At 39.8% G+C, this 13171-nt stretch overlaps 1 protein-coding gene across 4 annotated transcripts in view; it reads right to left on the bottom strand.

Moving 5' to 3' along the window:
- The window catches only part of EDEM3 (ER degradation enhancing alpha-mannosidase like protein 3), a 32487-nt gene extending 20153 nt beyond the window's left edge, over positions 1–12334 (bottom strand). For 3 of the 4 annotated variants that reach the window (XM_080623372.1, XM_080623371.1, XM_080623370.1), the window contains exons 1-5: positions 11994–12334; positions 9366–9411; positions 4306–4406; positions 1918–1957; positions 407–519 (exon numbers count right to left, since the gene is read on the bottom strand). In XM_080623372.1, coding sequence (XP_080479498.1) covers positions 407–519; positions 1918–1957; positions 4306–4406; positions 9366–9411; positions 11994–12166 — 473 coding nt within the window. In that variant the 5' untranslated portion in view covers positions 12167–12334. Of the gene's footprint in view, positions 1–406; positions 520–1917; positions 1958–4305; positions 4407–9365; positions 9412–11720; positions 11850–11993 lie in introns of those variants that run through there. The other variant, XM_080623373.1, reaches the window with a different exon arrangement.
- Between the last annotated feature and the right edge of the window lie 837 nt (positions 12335–13171).

The raw sequence follows: 13171 nt of genomic DNA on the forward strand, positions 1-13171 counted from the left end.
TTCCTGCCTAGTATTTTAAAATCTTTCTTAGGGCAGGTGTCAACCTATGATAACTGACAAAGGCACAACTGTTTTAAATGAGGGGGAAACAGCACAGAACCACAGAATCAGAATCATAGAACGGTTTTGGTTGGAAGGGACCTTAAAGATCTTCTAATTCCAATGCCCTGCCATGGGCATAGACACCTTCCACTAGACCAGGCTGCCCACAGTGCCATCTAGCCTGGCCTTGAACACTTCAAGGGATTCACAATTTCTCTGGGCAACCTGTCCAGTCTCTCACCACCCTCACAGTAAACAATTTCTTCCTTATATCTAATCTAAATACATACAGAAAGGTATGCCTTAAGGACGTGTAGCTGAAAAACACATTTTTAGGAGTTTTGAAAACACAGAAGTTACTCACCCAAGGACTCTTATGTTGGTTTCAAAGACAGATACTACTATGTCGTTATCTAAATTAACATCCTTTATTACTTTTTTTACAGCCTCTTCAAACTCTTTGGTTTTATTTAACACCTGGAATACAAACATAAGCAGGTGTTCAGGTTCAAACATAGCTAATACAATCACAATCAGGCATAGAATAACTAGTGCAATGAATTAAAAAAGAAAGCATTTAACATGGCTTAGACCGATATCCTGGTCCTGCAGGGGCATACTCTGATACAGTGCAACAGACATTGGTAGTATTGTTTTTGTCATGAGATGCACGGAAGAGAATAAAAGCTGTACACAAAGAATGAAGTCACTGAGAATGTACCTACCCAGGGATTTATTTGTTTGCTCCTTCCCTACTCTCTCACCATGACTGCAGTGCAACAGGACTCAGTGGCCTGCAGCTATGCTAGCAGAGTGGCCAAAGGCTGGTCTGCTCGGATGCCTCCAATTTCACAGAAGCCTCCTATCCACCAAGGAGCCACATGCTAAGTTCAGTGAATTGTCTTAGCAGTCTTACTCCTTGCAACAGTTTTCTCCTTGTGCCTGAGGAACAGCTCCGTATTTCCTACATACTTCCTTTCACACCTTCTTTTTATTCAATCAATCTTTAAGAATTTTTGTTATTATAAGTACCTTTAAATTCTATAACTGTTAATCCTGCTATAAGACTAGAAAACAATAAATGAACCACAATAATCCATTTCAATGTCTGTTCGAGACAGGGAGGTCCAGACTCCACATTTTCAGCATTTGTGGTCCTGATTCAAAAGAGGCAATGGTCACCTCACAGCACATAATAAAAAGGGAACTGCCATCAGAGAGAGATCACTATACGATTCACGCACCAAATCGGTGCAATAAGCATTTTCAAAACAGATTTACATGCAGATGTGAATGGCCACAAATTCCTGATTTCCAAACTCTACCTTATGATGACAAAATATGTCAAAGGGATTGAAATCTAATAAAAAGTAGTTTATTAATGATTGGAATCTTTTAATAAGAGATGAAACACAAGAACTGTGGCAACATTTCCTAGCCAACATATCCAGGGTTGCATTTTTTAAATGTATATTTTAGCACGCACAAATTCATCCATGAAATGTATACATACAATCCAAAAGCACAAATAATTCAGTAGGTATAAAGAGGTGTTCACCTATAAGTTAACATGTTGCTTAAGACTATAATGGGAAGCAAACCCACATACTTCAAGTTAAAGTCCAAGAAAAAAAGACAAGGAAGCACCAATGTAATGTGAAGGAACTGGTGTAGTTTTCTTTTTTGCAACAAACTCCAAACACCACCATCACAGCACTTGGAAGTTCTTACAATCAACAGCCATTTCAAACAGACAGAGATCAAAAGTGAAGAAAAATTTGTATTTTTAATGTATAATTTAACAAAATAGAAATCTAAAAGTAAGTCTGAGCACCAGAAGACAATCTTCTTGGTTTATTAATAGATTAAACTTACCACAAGAGTGTCCAAGGTATCAATCAAGGTCAGTGAAAATCTATGAAACAAAATTTAAAACAGATTTACTATTGACCTGTATGTGTATAAATTAAATTGTTTTTCATTGTAAACAATACTGTGGGAGAAACTAAATTCTTATAGACCACTAGCTACAAAAAATTAGTTGTACACAATATATTTAATATCAAAACACCCTACTAAGATTTCTCCCTTTGTTAGTGACCAGAATAGGAGCTGACTGAAACAAGCTATGATTTATAAAGATACCTTTATTTACTGCAAAGCTGTCAAACTTCTCGTAAGCAAATTAATTTTTTATTTGTAGTTTCCAGTGGAATCCAAGAAACCCAGTAGAATGGTCTGAAGTCTTTTTCAAACCTCTTTTTTCTTTTTCAAAAAATTAAGTGTTGTCTTATTAAGTGTAACAGTAAAAATATTTAGAAAGATCAAAAATCTAAAAAAAAAAATCTAAAAAAACTAAATTTCTCCAGAAACTGTTCCAGTTACCTACTTCAGAAAAAGCTGCAGTTTGGTACAATCAAACTCAGTGTTAAATTTAGTGGTGGAAGACTAAAGAAAATGCTGTTCTTTTTTTATGAAACTTCCTACATGGGAAAGCAAAGGGCAGGCTTAAAATAAATAACTACTTATTCCATAAAAAGAGAACACCAAGTCAGATCCATATTATTTGAAACAGTAATATCACAATGAGGCTTGTCCTGTTCATAAATTCTTCTCTAGGGCTGTTGTAGTGCATACAAGCTGAGTGGACCTTTAGCTGAACCTGATAAAATTGCTCCTATGTTAAGAAACACACACAATGCATAGAATAGAATTTACAGAATATGATAGTATTACAATTGAAAACTTTGGAAACAGTTACAACTGCCTACTGAAGAACAAGCACCAAGAATTTAAGCAAGTGCCTAATGTTTGAGACCCTGTAGGCAACATATGTCTATGCACAGAATGTAATTAGTGGTTATAGATGATTTTTTTTTTTTTTTAATTTGTGAAGATATAATGGCATTTCATGAGTGTTGTTCTACAAGAGAAAGAGATTAACTAGTGGCTGTGTGCAGTAGGGGAGATCATGCATTGCACAGCTAGAGAAAGCTGATATAACTCCCTGGCCCTCCTGGGAAACATAACTGACCTATCTTGCAATGTCATTTTATGATTGCAAAGGCTTGTAGAAAACAGGACTGATGAGTCAGCTGGATAGAAAAAGGATTATATAAGAAATCTAATAAATAGTAAGGTAGCTAATTATCAAAACAGAAAAACAGCATGTATACAGAAAAATAGACATATTGATACTATTCAATGCATCTAAGTGGATGAAATGTACTTTCACTAAATGATAGCATGCTACTATGTAAAAAAAAAAAAAAAAAGTCATAAAAAAGAAAGCATAACAGCATAGCCAGGATTAAAAGTACATTTTCTTGACACTTCTTCCTCATCAGCCATATCTCTCAATACCTCCAAGGCAGCAGGCTTATACAGGAATTTCTAGACTAAGGTATTTTTGTATATAATAAAAAAAAAAAAGAAAAAAGAACAAAATGACATGCTCAATATCATACAGTGACTTTGAAGTAGTATTTAAGATAAGGACTTCATCTTTGATTAATGCTATTCTGCTTCGGGACACCATGCAGTGATACCAATAAAAAAAGGGCATTAGCTATTTGTTATTAAATTATTGCTCTATAAACATAAAACTGCACACAAACAGACAACACAGGAATCAATCACAAACACTTAGACCAAGTTAATTTTGTCTTTTGATTGTTCAATCGAACATGGTGAAAACCAGTCCTTAAATCTACATGTTGCTGTCCAAAGAATCAGTACTTTTTACTATAAGCTATCTTAAAAGAAAAAATATTAAGAATTTCCATGTCTGAAATAATGTTTTATACTTTGGCAAAGGCCTCAGGCTACCACACACATGACAATCATTTGACTAATTCTGTTTTCAGAGCTTTCTACTAAAAATAAAAGGCACTTTAAATATCACTTATAAGGATAACAGTTTTCTGTTTTGTGCAGCTCATAATTAACCCTTACAACCTTTATTGAGGAGTCAAATTAACTAATACCATAAATGTCAGCTCACATATGGAAGGCTTTGCTACAGAAAATAATGCTTTTAATCATTCGCCAAGTATCTTTCGATCTCATTCACTGTCAAGTCTCTTTTTCTGACTAAGGTACAATTTCATATCAGTTAATATCATGGGGAAAAACAATAAAAGTAAGTATTTCTTACACATGTAAATTTCTGGGTATGTCAACTGAACAAAGAAATTTTATGGGCTGCAAATTGTACTTAGATTTCTAAATGTTTACATGAGAGTAACCATTTCAAACACTGACTTTCCCAAGGCATCATCCACATCCCCTCGACTTGGTTCCTGACCCCGTACTCGTCCACGACAAGTTAAAGGCATGAGTTCATCAGCTGGATATGCATGCTCCTGCAGGGAAACAAAACAATGGAATAAGTTAAAACTTATAGCCATTTCAGCAACTCTTCAGAGCCCGTTAAAAGGAAGCCAAATTGTGCCATACTTAAAAAAACTCCATGACAATCACAGAATCTTTGAGGTGGAAAGGGACCTCTGATGTTTATCTTGCCCAACCCCTCTACTCAAGCAAGGCCACGTAGACCCAGTTGCCCAGTACCATGTCCAGATAACTTTTGAGTATCTCTAATGAATAACTCCACAACCTCTTTAGGCAACCTGTGCCAGTATTCTGTCATGTTCACAGTAAAAAAAGTGTTTCCTAACATTCAGAGAAACCTTCCATGTTTCAGTTTGTGCCCGTTGCCTCTGGTCCTGTTATTGAGCACCTCTGAGAAAAGTCAGCTCCATCTTCTTTACACCCTCCCTTCAGGTATTTATCTACATTCATAAGATCCCCCTGAGCTTTCTCTGTGCTAGGCTGAACAGTCCCATCTCTCAGCCTTTCCCCACAGGAAAGATGCTCCATCATCTTCATGGCCCTTCATTGGACTCTGTGCAGTACATCTTTCTTGTAGTGGGGAGGCCAGAACTGAACACAGTATTCCAGGTGTGGCATCATCAGCGCTGAGTAGAGGGGAAGGATCAACTCCTTGACCTGCTGGCATTGCTTTGCCTAATGCAGCCCAGAATACCTTTAGCTGCCTTTGCCACAGAGTGTGTTGCTGTCTCATGGTCAACTTGGAGTCCATCAGGACCCTCAGGTCTTTTTCCGCTGAGATGCTTTCCAGATGGGTGTCTGGAAATTATTAAACTGTGATCAGAACAACAGGACCTCTTCCTATCTAACCTCCCAGAGAAGTCAGGAACAACTAATGCACATCCAACAAAAAAAAACCCAACACAACAATTAACTTAACAAGTTAATTGTGTACTTTCTGCAACAAGGTGAGTATGACACTTTCTATTATGTTTTTTAGGCAGAAGCTATCATCTCAAAGATTAATTTAAAACCTAAAACTAATGCAGGCATTATCAAGTGGTTGGTATTTCATGGAGACAACAGTGGGAATCAGACTTTAAAGAGACTTTGGAAATATTTCCAAATGAACATAAGTGACTCAGGGTCACAACCAATGACAGATAAGAGAACTCACTTAGAAGTTAAAATAAAAATTAGTCAAATCACTACACAAGGCATAACAAAAGATAACATTCATCAAAATAAAAAATAAAAAAAATAAAAGATTATCAAGATTGAGACTTTTACAGATTAACTTTTTTTAAAGGGAGAGACACTGCTATATTTTTTTTAAGCAATGGTTACTTTCCATATTTCTAGAAAAAACACTCCACAAAGCATCCTGTATTGTAATATTATTTCTCATCAGTCAGTCAGAAGTAACAGGAGTGGTACCACTGCCCAAGTCAAGCAGACTGAATAAAACGCCTGTTCCTATTCCCGCTCAAGTAAATGCAAGTTTTGCAGGTTTAAGCTACCACCAAAATAGGATATCAAATTAAATAGAAACGGATTTGAAATACATCATTGTTTAATAGGAGAGGTTTACTGAAAAAATTTCAGAGGCCACTGACATTAATAAAGATAAATCTAATTTCAACAAACACCCATGAAATTGCCATGCCATTAGAAGCCAAATACAAGTGATTTGGGATGGGGATGGAGCTTCTCTCTTCTGATTACATCAGGAAACTGGCTACTGTACTGTGCCATGCTATTTTACTTTTAGTGGAGAACTAACACGTGGCAAGATAAAAAAGTTCAACTACTGAGTGTCTTTACTTATAGTTTCAGTGCAAAGTCTTCCCAAATATATGTTAAAAAAAAAAAAAAAAAAAATCAATATTCAAACATGAAACAGAGAGGAAACAGAGGAACAATCATCTATAAATAAACAGCTCTTACAGCAATTTCTTTTGAAAATGAAGTTTTGTTTCCCTGCTTACCACCCTCTCAAGAGTTTCAGTTTTTGCATGACTCTCTTCTCCTGAAGTTTAACTACAAAAGCCAGAATCTAGATAATTTTAATATGGCTCAGATGTTTCTGAGTATCTGTGCAATGTATTCAGAAAACAGATTTAAGCAGTACAAACAAAAGCAATGTCAGAATTAAGATCTTTGGATTAAATTATGGAGAAAAAAGTGATAAAAATTCTGGATAAAAAATGCCTTTTAGTCTGACAAAAGCATAAAGAACTAGAAGCATTTTGAAAAATAGAAGTTCACTTATTCTCTCTCTCCAGAACAGGAAAGCTATTGGGTCAAGTGATTTCCCAACTTTCAACTTTTCCCCTTTCAAGTAAGCTCAAAGGAAGGTAGCAATTCATAGAACACGATACAAATGTTTCAATAAACATACTTCTGGAAAATATTCTAAAATAGAGCTCAACAGACTCTGGAATTTCTACACATTCTGACCAACAGATGATCCTATTGCCTAATGTTGGGACTGTAAAGTCAGGGTAGAACAGTACTTGATTAATGAAAAAAGATGCATTGCTAATAGTGTTATAAACAAAAAAATACCTTCTGGTCTCAAGCGACTGACATTTTCACATATTATTTCTGACAGTCAAGAAGAAAAGAATTCTGATTATTACAAATGTTGCTGAAGGAATGGGAAAAATAAAAAAGAACCCACCACCAAAAAAAGTAGCAGCTTTTTACTCAAGGCTCCAGTTAATAACTGAAAATAAGTCAAGGAAGTTTCCCCCCTTGCATGCAAACATGAATTTTCAGACTTCTAAATACGCAAGTCTGAAACACATAATAATAGAAACAGAAAATCAGAACTCTTCAGGTGGCTGTTCCAAAAGCAGCTGCAAAAATACTTCATTTTCCTCCTGTCAGAATCAAGTCTGATACACTAATCTTTTTTTTCAGCTTTAAATAAACAAATTATATTTCTCTGTTTGTTTAGTGCTCCAGCATACGTGGCAAGCAAATATCCTTTTGGCTTCAAAGTTTCCAGCATAGCTGAGGTAATTTTTCTCTTTCACCCAGAATTTTCTTGCTTCAGGTGTAGCAAGACACCTATCAGTTTCCAGTTCAACACACAATGCACAGTAGAAGCACAGGTCCTTTCTATCAGGATATAATATTTTGTCCAATTTTGCCAAATATGGAACAGTTTTTCCTTCAGAATACCATGGGAAACACAAGTCAAGTCTTTCCCATTGAATCAGGTCACAACTAACTAAATTAGCACGAAAAAGGCTGATGTTCGTTAAACTGCTAAGGTGTCAAAAGCAAGAACTAATATTAAAAAGAATAACTACACTCTCTTCAAAAATACCCTTGCTTGGGTTTTTATCCATTCTAGAGTTCTATAACTCTCCCATACTATATAAGCTTGTAACTAACAAGCTTTTTAAAATATTAAACCATAATACAGAAACCAGGATTTGTAGCAAGATATTGCCAAGACACAGCAGTTTGTCTTGCAGGAACTGGTGCCACATAAAAAAAAGGCAGGTTTCTGCAACAGCCACAAAAAATGTACAAAATGTTTGTTAATGGAAATTCAGTAAGAATGCAATATTATATTTATCTTATTCACATTCACAGTTTCTCCTCAGAAGTGTCTTACTTCTAGTATATTTGAAAGTAATTATTACTTCAGGAAAGTCAGTCCATGTTAACTCTTTATTCTTAAACATATCTAAACCAAGCCAATGTATTTCAAAGTTGACTGGAGTGCAGAATGGCTCATGCATCCAGAACACATAAATACCTGCACAGAAAATCACAACTTATATTAAAAGAAACCATAGTGAGCATGGTTCAGTCATATGACTGTCACATACTCAGAAGAGTCTATTTTGTGTAGATATGAAGCCAGATCCCCTCTTTAATCTACAAACAGTATTTGTTTGTAAAAGAGCTACCAAATTGCATCTACCATATCTTACTGCAAAAGGAATATTGTACATATTTTTTTACCTACAAAGTAAGATCAGTTTCTGTTCTCCAGAATCTGACGACTACAGACAGCTCTTCCTGAGCTTCCTTTTCCTACTATTTTTAGGAGTCTGGAATTTCAAAACAAATACTTCACCAAAATTAAGTGTTCATAGCTTGATGTGAGATATACTGGTTTGAGAAAGATCAGGCACAGATTAACCCTAGCTACCATTCTAAAAGCCTTCATAACCTCCTTGACACTACTCTTCCTGAAAGTAAGATTTATTCATTTATTTTTAAAGGCAATACAGGTGCTCTTACTAATTTAGCTTTGTTTCCACCCCTACCTCCCTGCTATTTCTCTAGAATATCTGGGCTAGAATATCAAAAGGAGTGTGACCAGCCAGTCAAAGGAGGTGATTCCGCTCCTCTGTTCTGCTCTCGTGAGACCCCACTTGCAGTACTGTGTGCAGTTCTGGTGTCCTCAACATAAAAAGGACATGGAACTGTTGGAACGAGTCCAGAGGAGGGCCACGAGGATGATCAGGGGACTGGAGCACCTCCCCTATGAAAATAGGCTGAGAAAGTTGGGGCTGTTCAGCCTGGAGAAGAGAAGGCTGCGTGACCTCATAGCAGCCTTCCAGTATCTGAAGGGGGCCTACAAGGATGCTGGGGAGGGACTATTCATCAGGGACGGTAGTGACAGGACAAGGGGTAACAGGTTAAAACTTAAACAGGGGAAGTTTAGATTGGATATAAGGAAGAAGTTCTTTACTGTAAGGGTGGTGAGGCACTGGAATGGGTTGCCCAAGGAAGTTGTGAATGCTCCATCCCTGGCGGTGTTTAAGGCCAGGTTGGACAGAGCCTTGGATGACATGGTCTACTGTGAGGTGTCCCTGCCCATGGCAGGGGAGTTGGAACTAGATGATCTTAAGGTCCTTTCCAACCCTAACCATTCTATGATTCTATGACACTGTTGGTAGCTTTCTCTCCCAGGTCAGCAATAATAACTCTGAAAAAATTAAATCAACAAGTATTTTACTTACCATATAATTGCTATATGCATGGTCAAACATTTCAAGCACTTGGTTTCTAAAAAAAGAAACAAGGAAAAACATTAGTGATCTGCCTCCCAACGGCCTTTAACTCACCATCTTAGAACAGCAAGATGTATTACACTTTAATATCTGAGTATCACTAACAGGTCCTCTACTAATGGAGTCAAGTAAGGATGATCAGGGGACTGGAGCACCTCCCCTATGAAAATAGGCTGAGAAAGTTGGGGCTGTTTAGCCTGGAGAAGAGAAGGCTGCGTGGAGACCTCAGAGCAGCCTTCCAGTATCTGAAGGGGGCCTACAAAGATGCTGGGGAGGGACTATTCATCAGGGACTGCAGTGACAGGACAAGGGGTAACGGGTTAAAACTTAAACAGGGGAAGTTTAGATTGGATACAAGGAAGAAATTCTTTACTGAGAGGGTGGTGAGTCACTGGAATGGGTTGCCCAGGGAAGTTGTGAATGCTCCATCCTTGGCAGTGTTCAAGGCCAGGTTGGATGAGGCCTTGGGTGACATGGTTTAGTGTGGGGTGTCCCTGCCCATGGCAAGGGGGTTGGAACTAGATGATCTCAAGGTCCTTTCCAACCCTAACTAGTCTATGATTCGATGATTCTAAATGAAATATAGCACAGTAATTTTTCCTAATTTGGCTACTTTTGTTCACTGTAGAAAGGAAAAACTATTTTTTCACCTAACATGAAAGTAAGTATTTGGGGATCTCTTTCAACTTCCTGTGCTTCCCCTTAAATATCTGTAGATGTCACCCACACATTAAAGCTAGAGATGGTACACATGCCATGCTCAGCAAAAACAAGCAAATAGAATTATGTTCTGCTTGTGATCACCAATACTAAAACCTACTGACACAGCATAAATTCCTGTCTGCGATTCAGAAAAGGACCATAAGTTATGAGGTACACCTCTTCCTTGCATTAGAAGTCTTGGCAGGCAAATACCAAAGAAAAACCTTGAAGATACATTTATTTTACATGTTTGAAAAGCTGTCAATGTGAGAAACACTACTATATAAAAAAGCACCAGGTTTTTTTTTTTTTTGAGACAGCACTACTTCCAATTGTTTTTAACTGTTTTACTGAGAAGCCCGGCAAGGCAAAAGAGCATGCTAATTTCTAAGCTACCAATAGCATAATTCACAATCTCTGCTGACAACATTGAACATAAAAGAGACAAGAACACTACAATTATATTCTAAATACCTGATTTAGTTCAGTGACTTAGAAATTTAAGTAGTTTTAACTCATCAAATGCTTTAAGTCATAAAAAGAGCAGAGTATAAAGCTTTTTTCAGGTACTTCACAGACTATATCCAGTCTGCAGTTCTGGTGTGTGTTTCAGCAAACAAAACCCAAGCGTCTGGCACACAGGTGCCACATTCAGATGAACTAAGCATACAATGCTGTTCGGTGATGCAGCACGCAGCTTCTTAAAACTTTTCTTTCTGTACACACAACTTACATCTACACAGCATTTTCAGAATAATTTCTGCGACTATCATTAAATAAATACACAGATATCCTGCTGATATTCAGAAATGACCCAGCTCAGTCCCTCACATACAAACTGTGGCAAGACATTATTTGCATATGCCTGGGCATGAGATGATGCAGTGACTACAAGTTACAAAATTTTATGAACAAAAATTTTAAAACCAACTGGCGAATGAAATTTAAACATACAAAACATTGTACACACAAAGTACCCGGAGAATCCAAGATGGAAAACCTCAGCAACTGTAAACATTATCAAAGTTAAATATCAACTTATATCTAGCGATTAACAAATGAAGGTATCCAGAGTGCTGCTCCAGCAAACTTTTTGCACCATTATTCCACGCAACTTATCAGTAGATGGGAGGAGGAGGAGGATGATGAAACTGCCCCACTAATATTCTAAGATCGTGATATGCTTGATTACATATTTGTCTAAAAAGCCTTCCTCCGTGCAGTGCAATACATTGCCACCTATATTGCAGTCTTTGTCCTTCAACTAAAAGCTATACTAAAAAGAGAATCTGTACAAGCACAGGGAACAAAAGCAGTCTATCTTATAGGCAGCAACTAGAACATATGTAAACATTTATCTTTATCTCACTTGCTACAGAGGCACAACCACAATTAGACCAACTGACAACGGATTTAGATTTACCTTCGATTACTTTTACCCATCATTACACGCAACCACTGGCTACAGTCTTCAAGACGGCAGCTCTCAAGTCTATGGCAGAAGGGTCTGACCCCACACACAGCAGAGGCGATAAAAGGCTGCCTGCCCCAAATAGCCGCGTGACCTGACCCTAAACACTAGCCCGGCTCTGACATACACACCTCAGAGACTGACGTGAGACAGAAACCCCTCATCTCGTAGAGTCCTCAGTGGGGGTAAAGAAGGGACCAGAGAAGCATTACCTGCCGAAGGATACAGTCGGACCCATCGAGCCCAACCCCCGCAGACAGAGTAAACCCCCTACCCCAACACGGCGACAGCTCCTGGCCCCGCCGGCCTTTGCCCCCGCCTATCTGGCAGCCCCAAGGACGATCCGGCGCTGCCGTCGTTCCTCAACCCCTGCTCCCGGCCCGGCCCGCCGCGACGGCTCTCACCCCAACTGGCGCTTCTCCTCCTTGCTCATGGCCCCGGCGCCCGGGGCCGCCGCCAGAACGGAGGAGGCGGAGAGCAGGCCAAGGGCCAGGAGCTTCCACGGCCTCCTCCAGCGGGGCCCCCGGTCGCCGTCTCCTCCGCCACCGCCCCCCTGGCAGCCCGCAGCTCCGCTCATGGCCGCGGCCGCCTGCCCGCTGCCGCTAGGCCCAGCTCCGGCCCATCTCGCCCGCTGCCCGCCCCTCACGGCACGGCAGCCGCAGCTCCCAGCGCCGACGCGCAGGCGGAAGGGACCGGCCCTCCACTTTCCTGTGGCGTAGCCAAGGAAACCGCCTCACTCTGCCACTTCCTGGTCCCCCCGCACGCACCGCCCCGCCCCGCCGGGCCAATAGGAACGGAAACAGGAACACCGCGACTCGGGAGGGCTCGCGGGCCACGTGACGGCAGAGACACGCGGGGCGAGAGGGCGACGTGGGCAAATGGAGGGGCGGGAAAGGCGGGGTAGTGTCGGACTGCAATTCCCGGCATGCACCGGAGCGGCCGCAACGGGGACTGCGCGCGGAGCGGGCTGAGAAAAGAAGCGCCCGGTCTAGTCCGGCGCCGAGGGCTCAGCAGGGCCACGGGAAGTCCTGGCTGGGGAGCACGGTGTAACCGGCCTTCTTCACTCGGCCGCCGGCAGCCGCCCGCGTGCGTGGTTTTGGTGTACCCGCCCTCTAGTTAAATTATCACACACACAAAAACCAACCTCCCGGCGATGGAAGGGAAGAGCTTCGTTTATTTTAATGATAAGCGTTTTTACACGGTTCTAAGCAAGATACAATGTGTTTCATATCCTGTCATTTAAAACTGAAAATCCCATGAAATAAAACATCAGTAACACTCCTCCCGGCCACTCCCTTCAAGGCACCCCAGTGTTCCTAACCCTCAACCTTCCAGGTGGTGAAAGGTGATTTATTATTGTTCCTAGTTTACAAGTGCAATAATTCATTATGAGTAAGTGTAGGAAATTCCAAGAACGTGACAAAAATTACTGAATGGATGGATTATTGTACTTTTTGATTAGTGGTCCAACATAACCTTGTGGATTGCTAACCTCGAAATCGCTGCCACCTCCACCCAAGTCTATTTAAAGACAGGAAAAATGCTACTCTATCCATTTGCAAACATCCAAATGTACAGAAAA

This window comes from Psittacula echo, assembly GCF_963264785.1.
Source record: "Psittacula echo genome assembly, chromosome: 7".
Classification (NCBI taxonomy): domain Eukaryota; kingdom Metazoa; phylum Chordata; class Aves; order Psittaciformes; family Psittacidae; genus Psittacula; species Psittacula echo.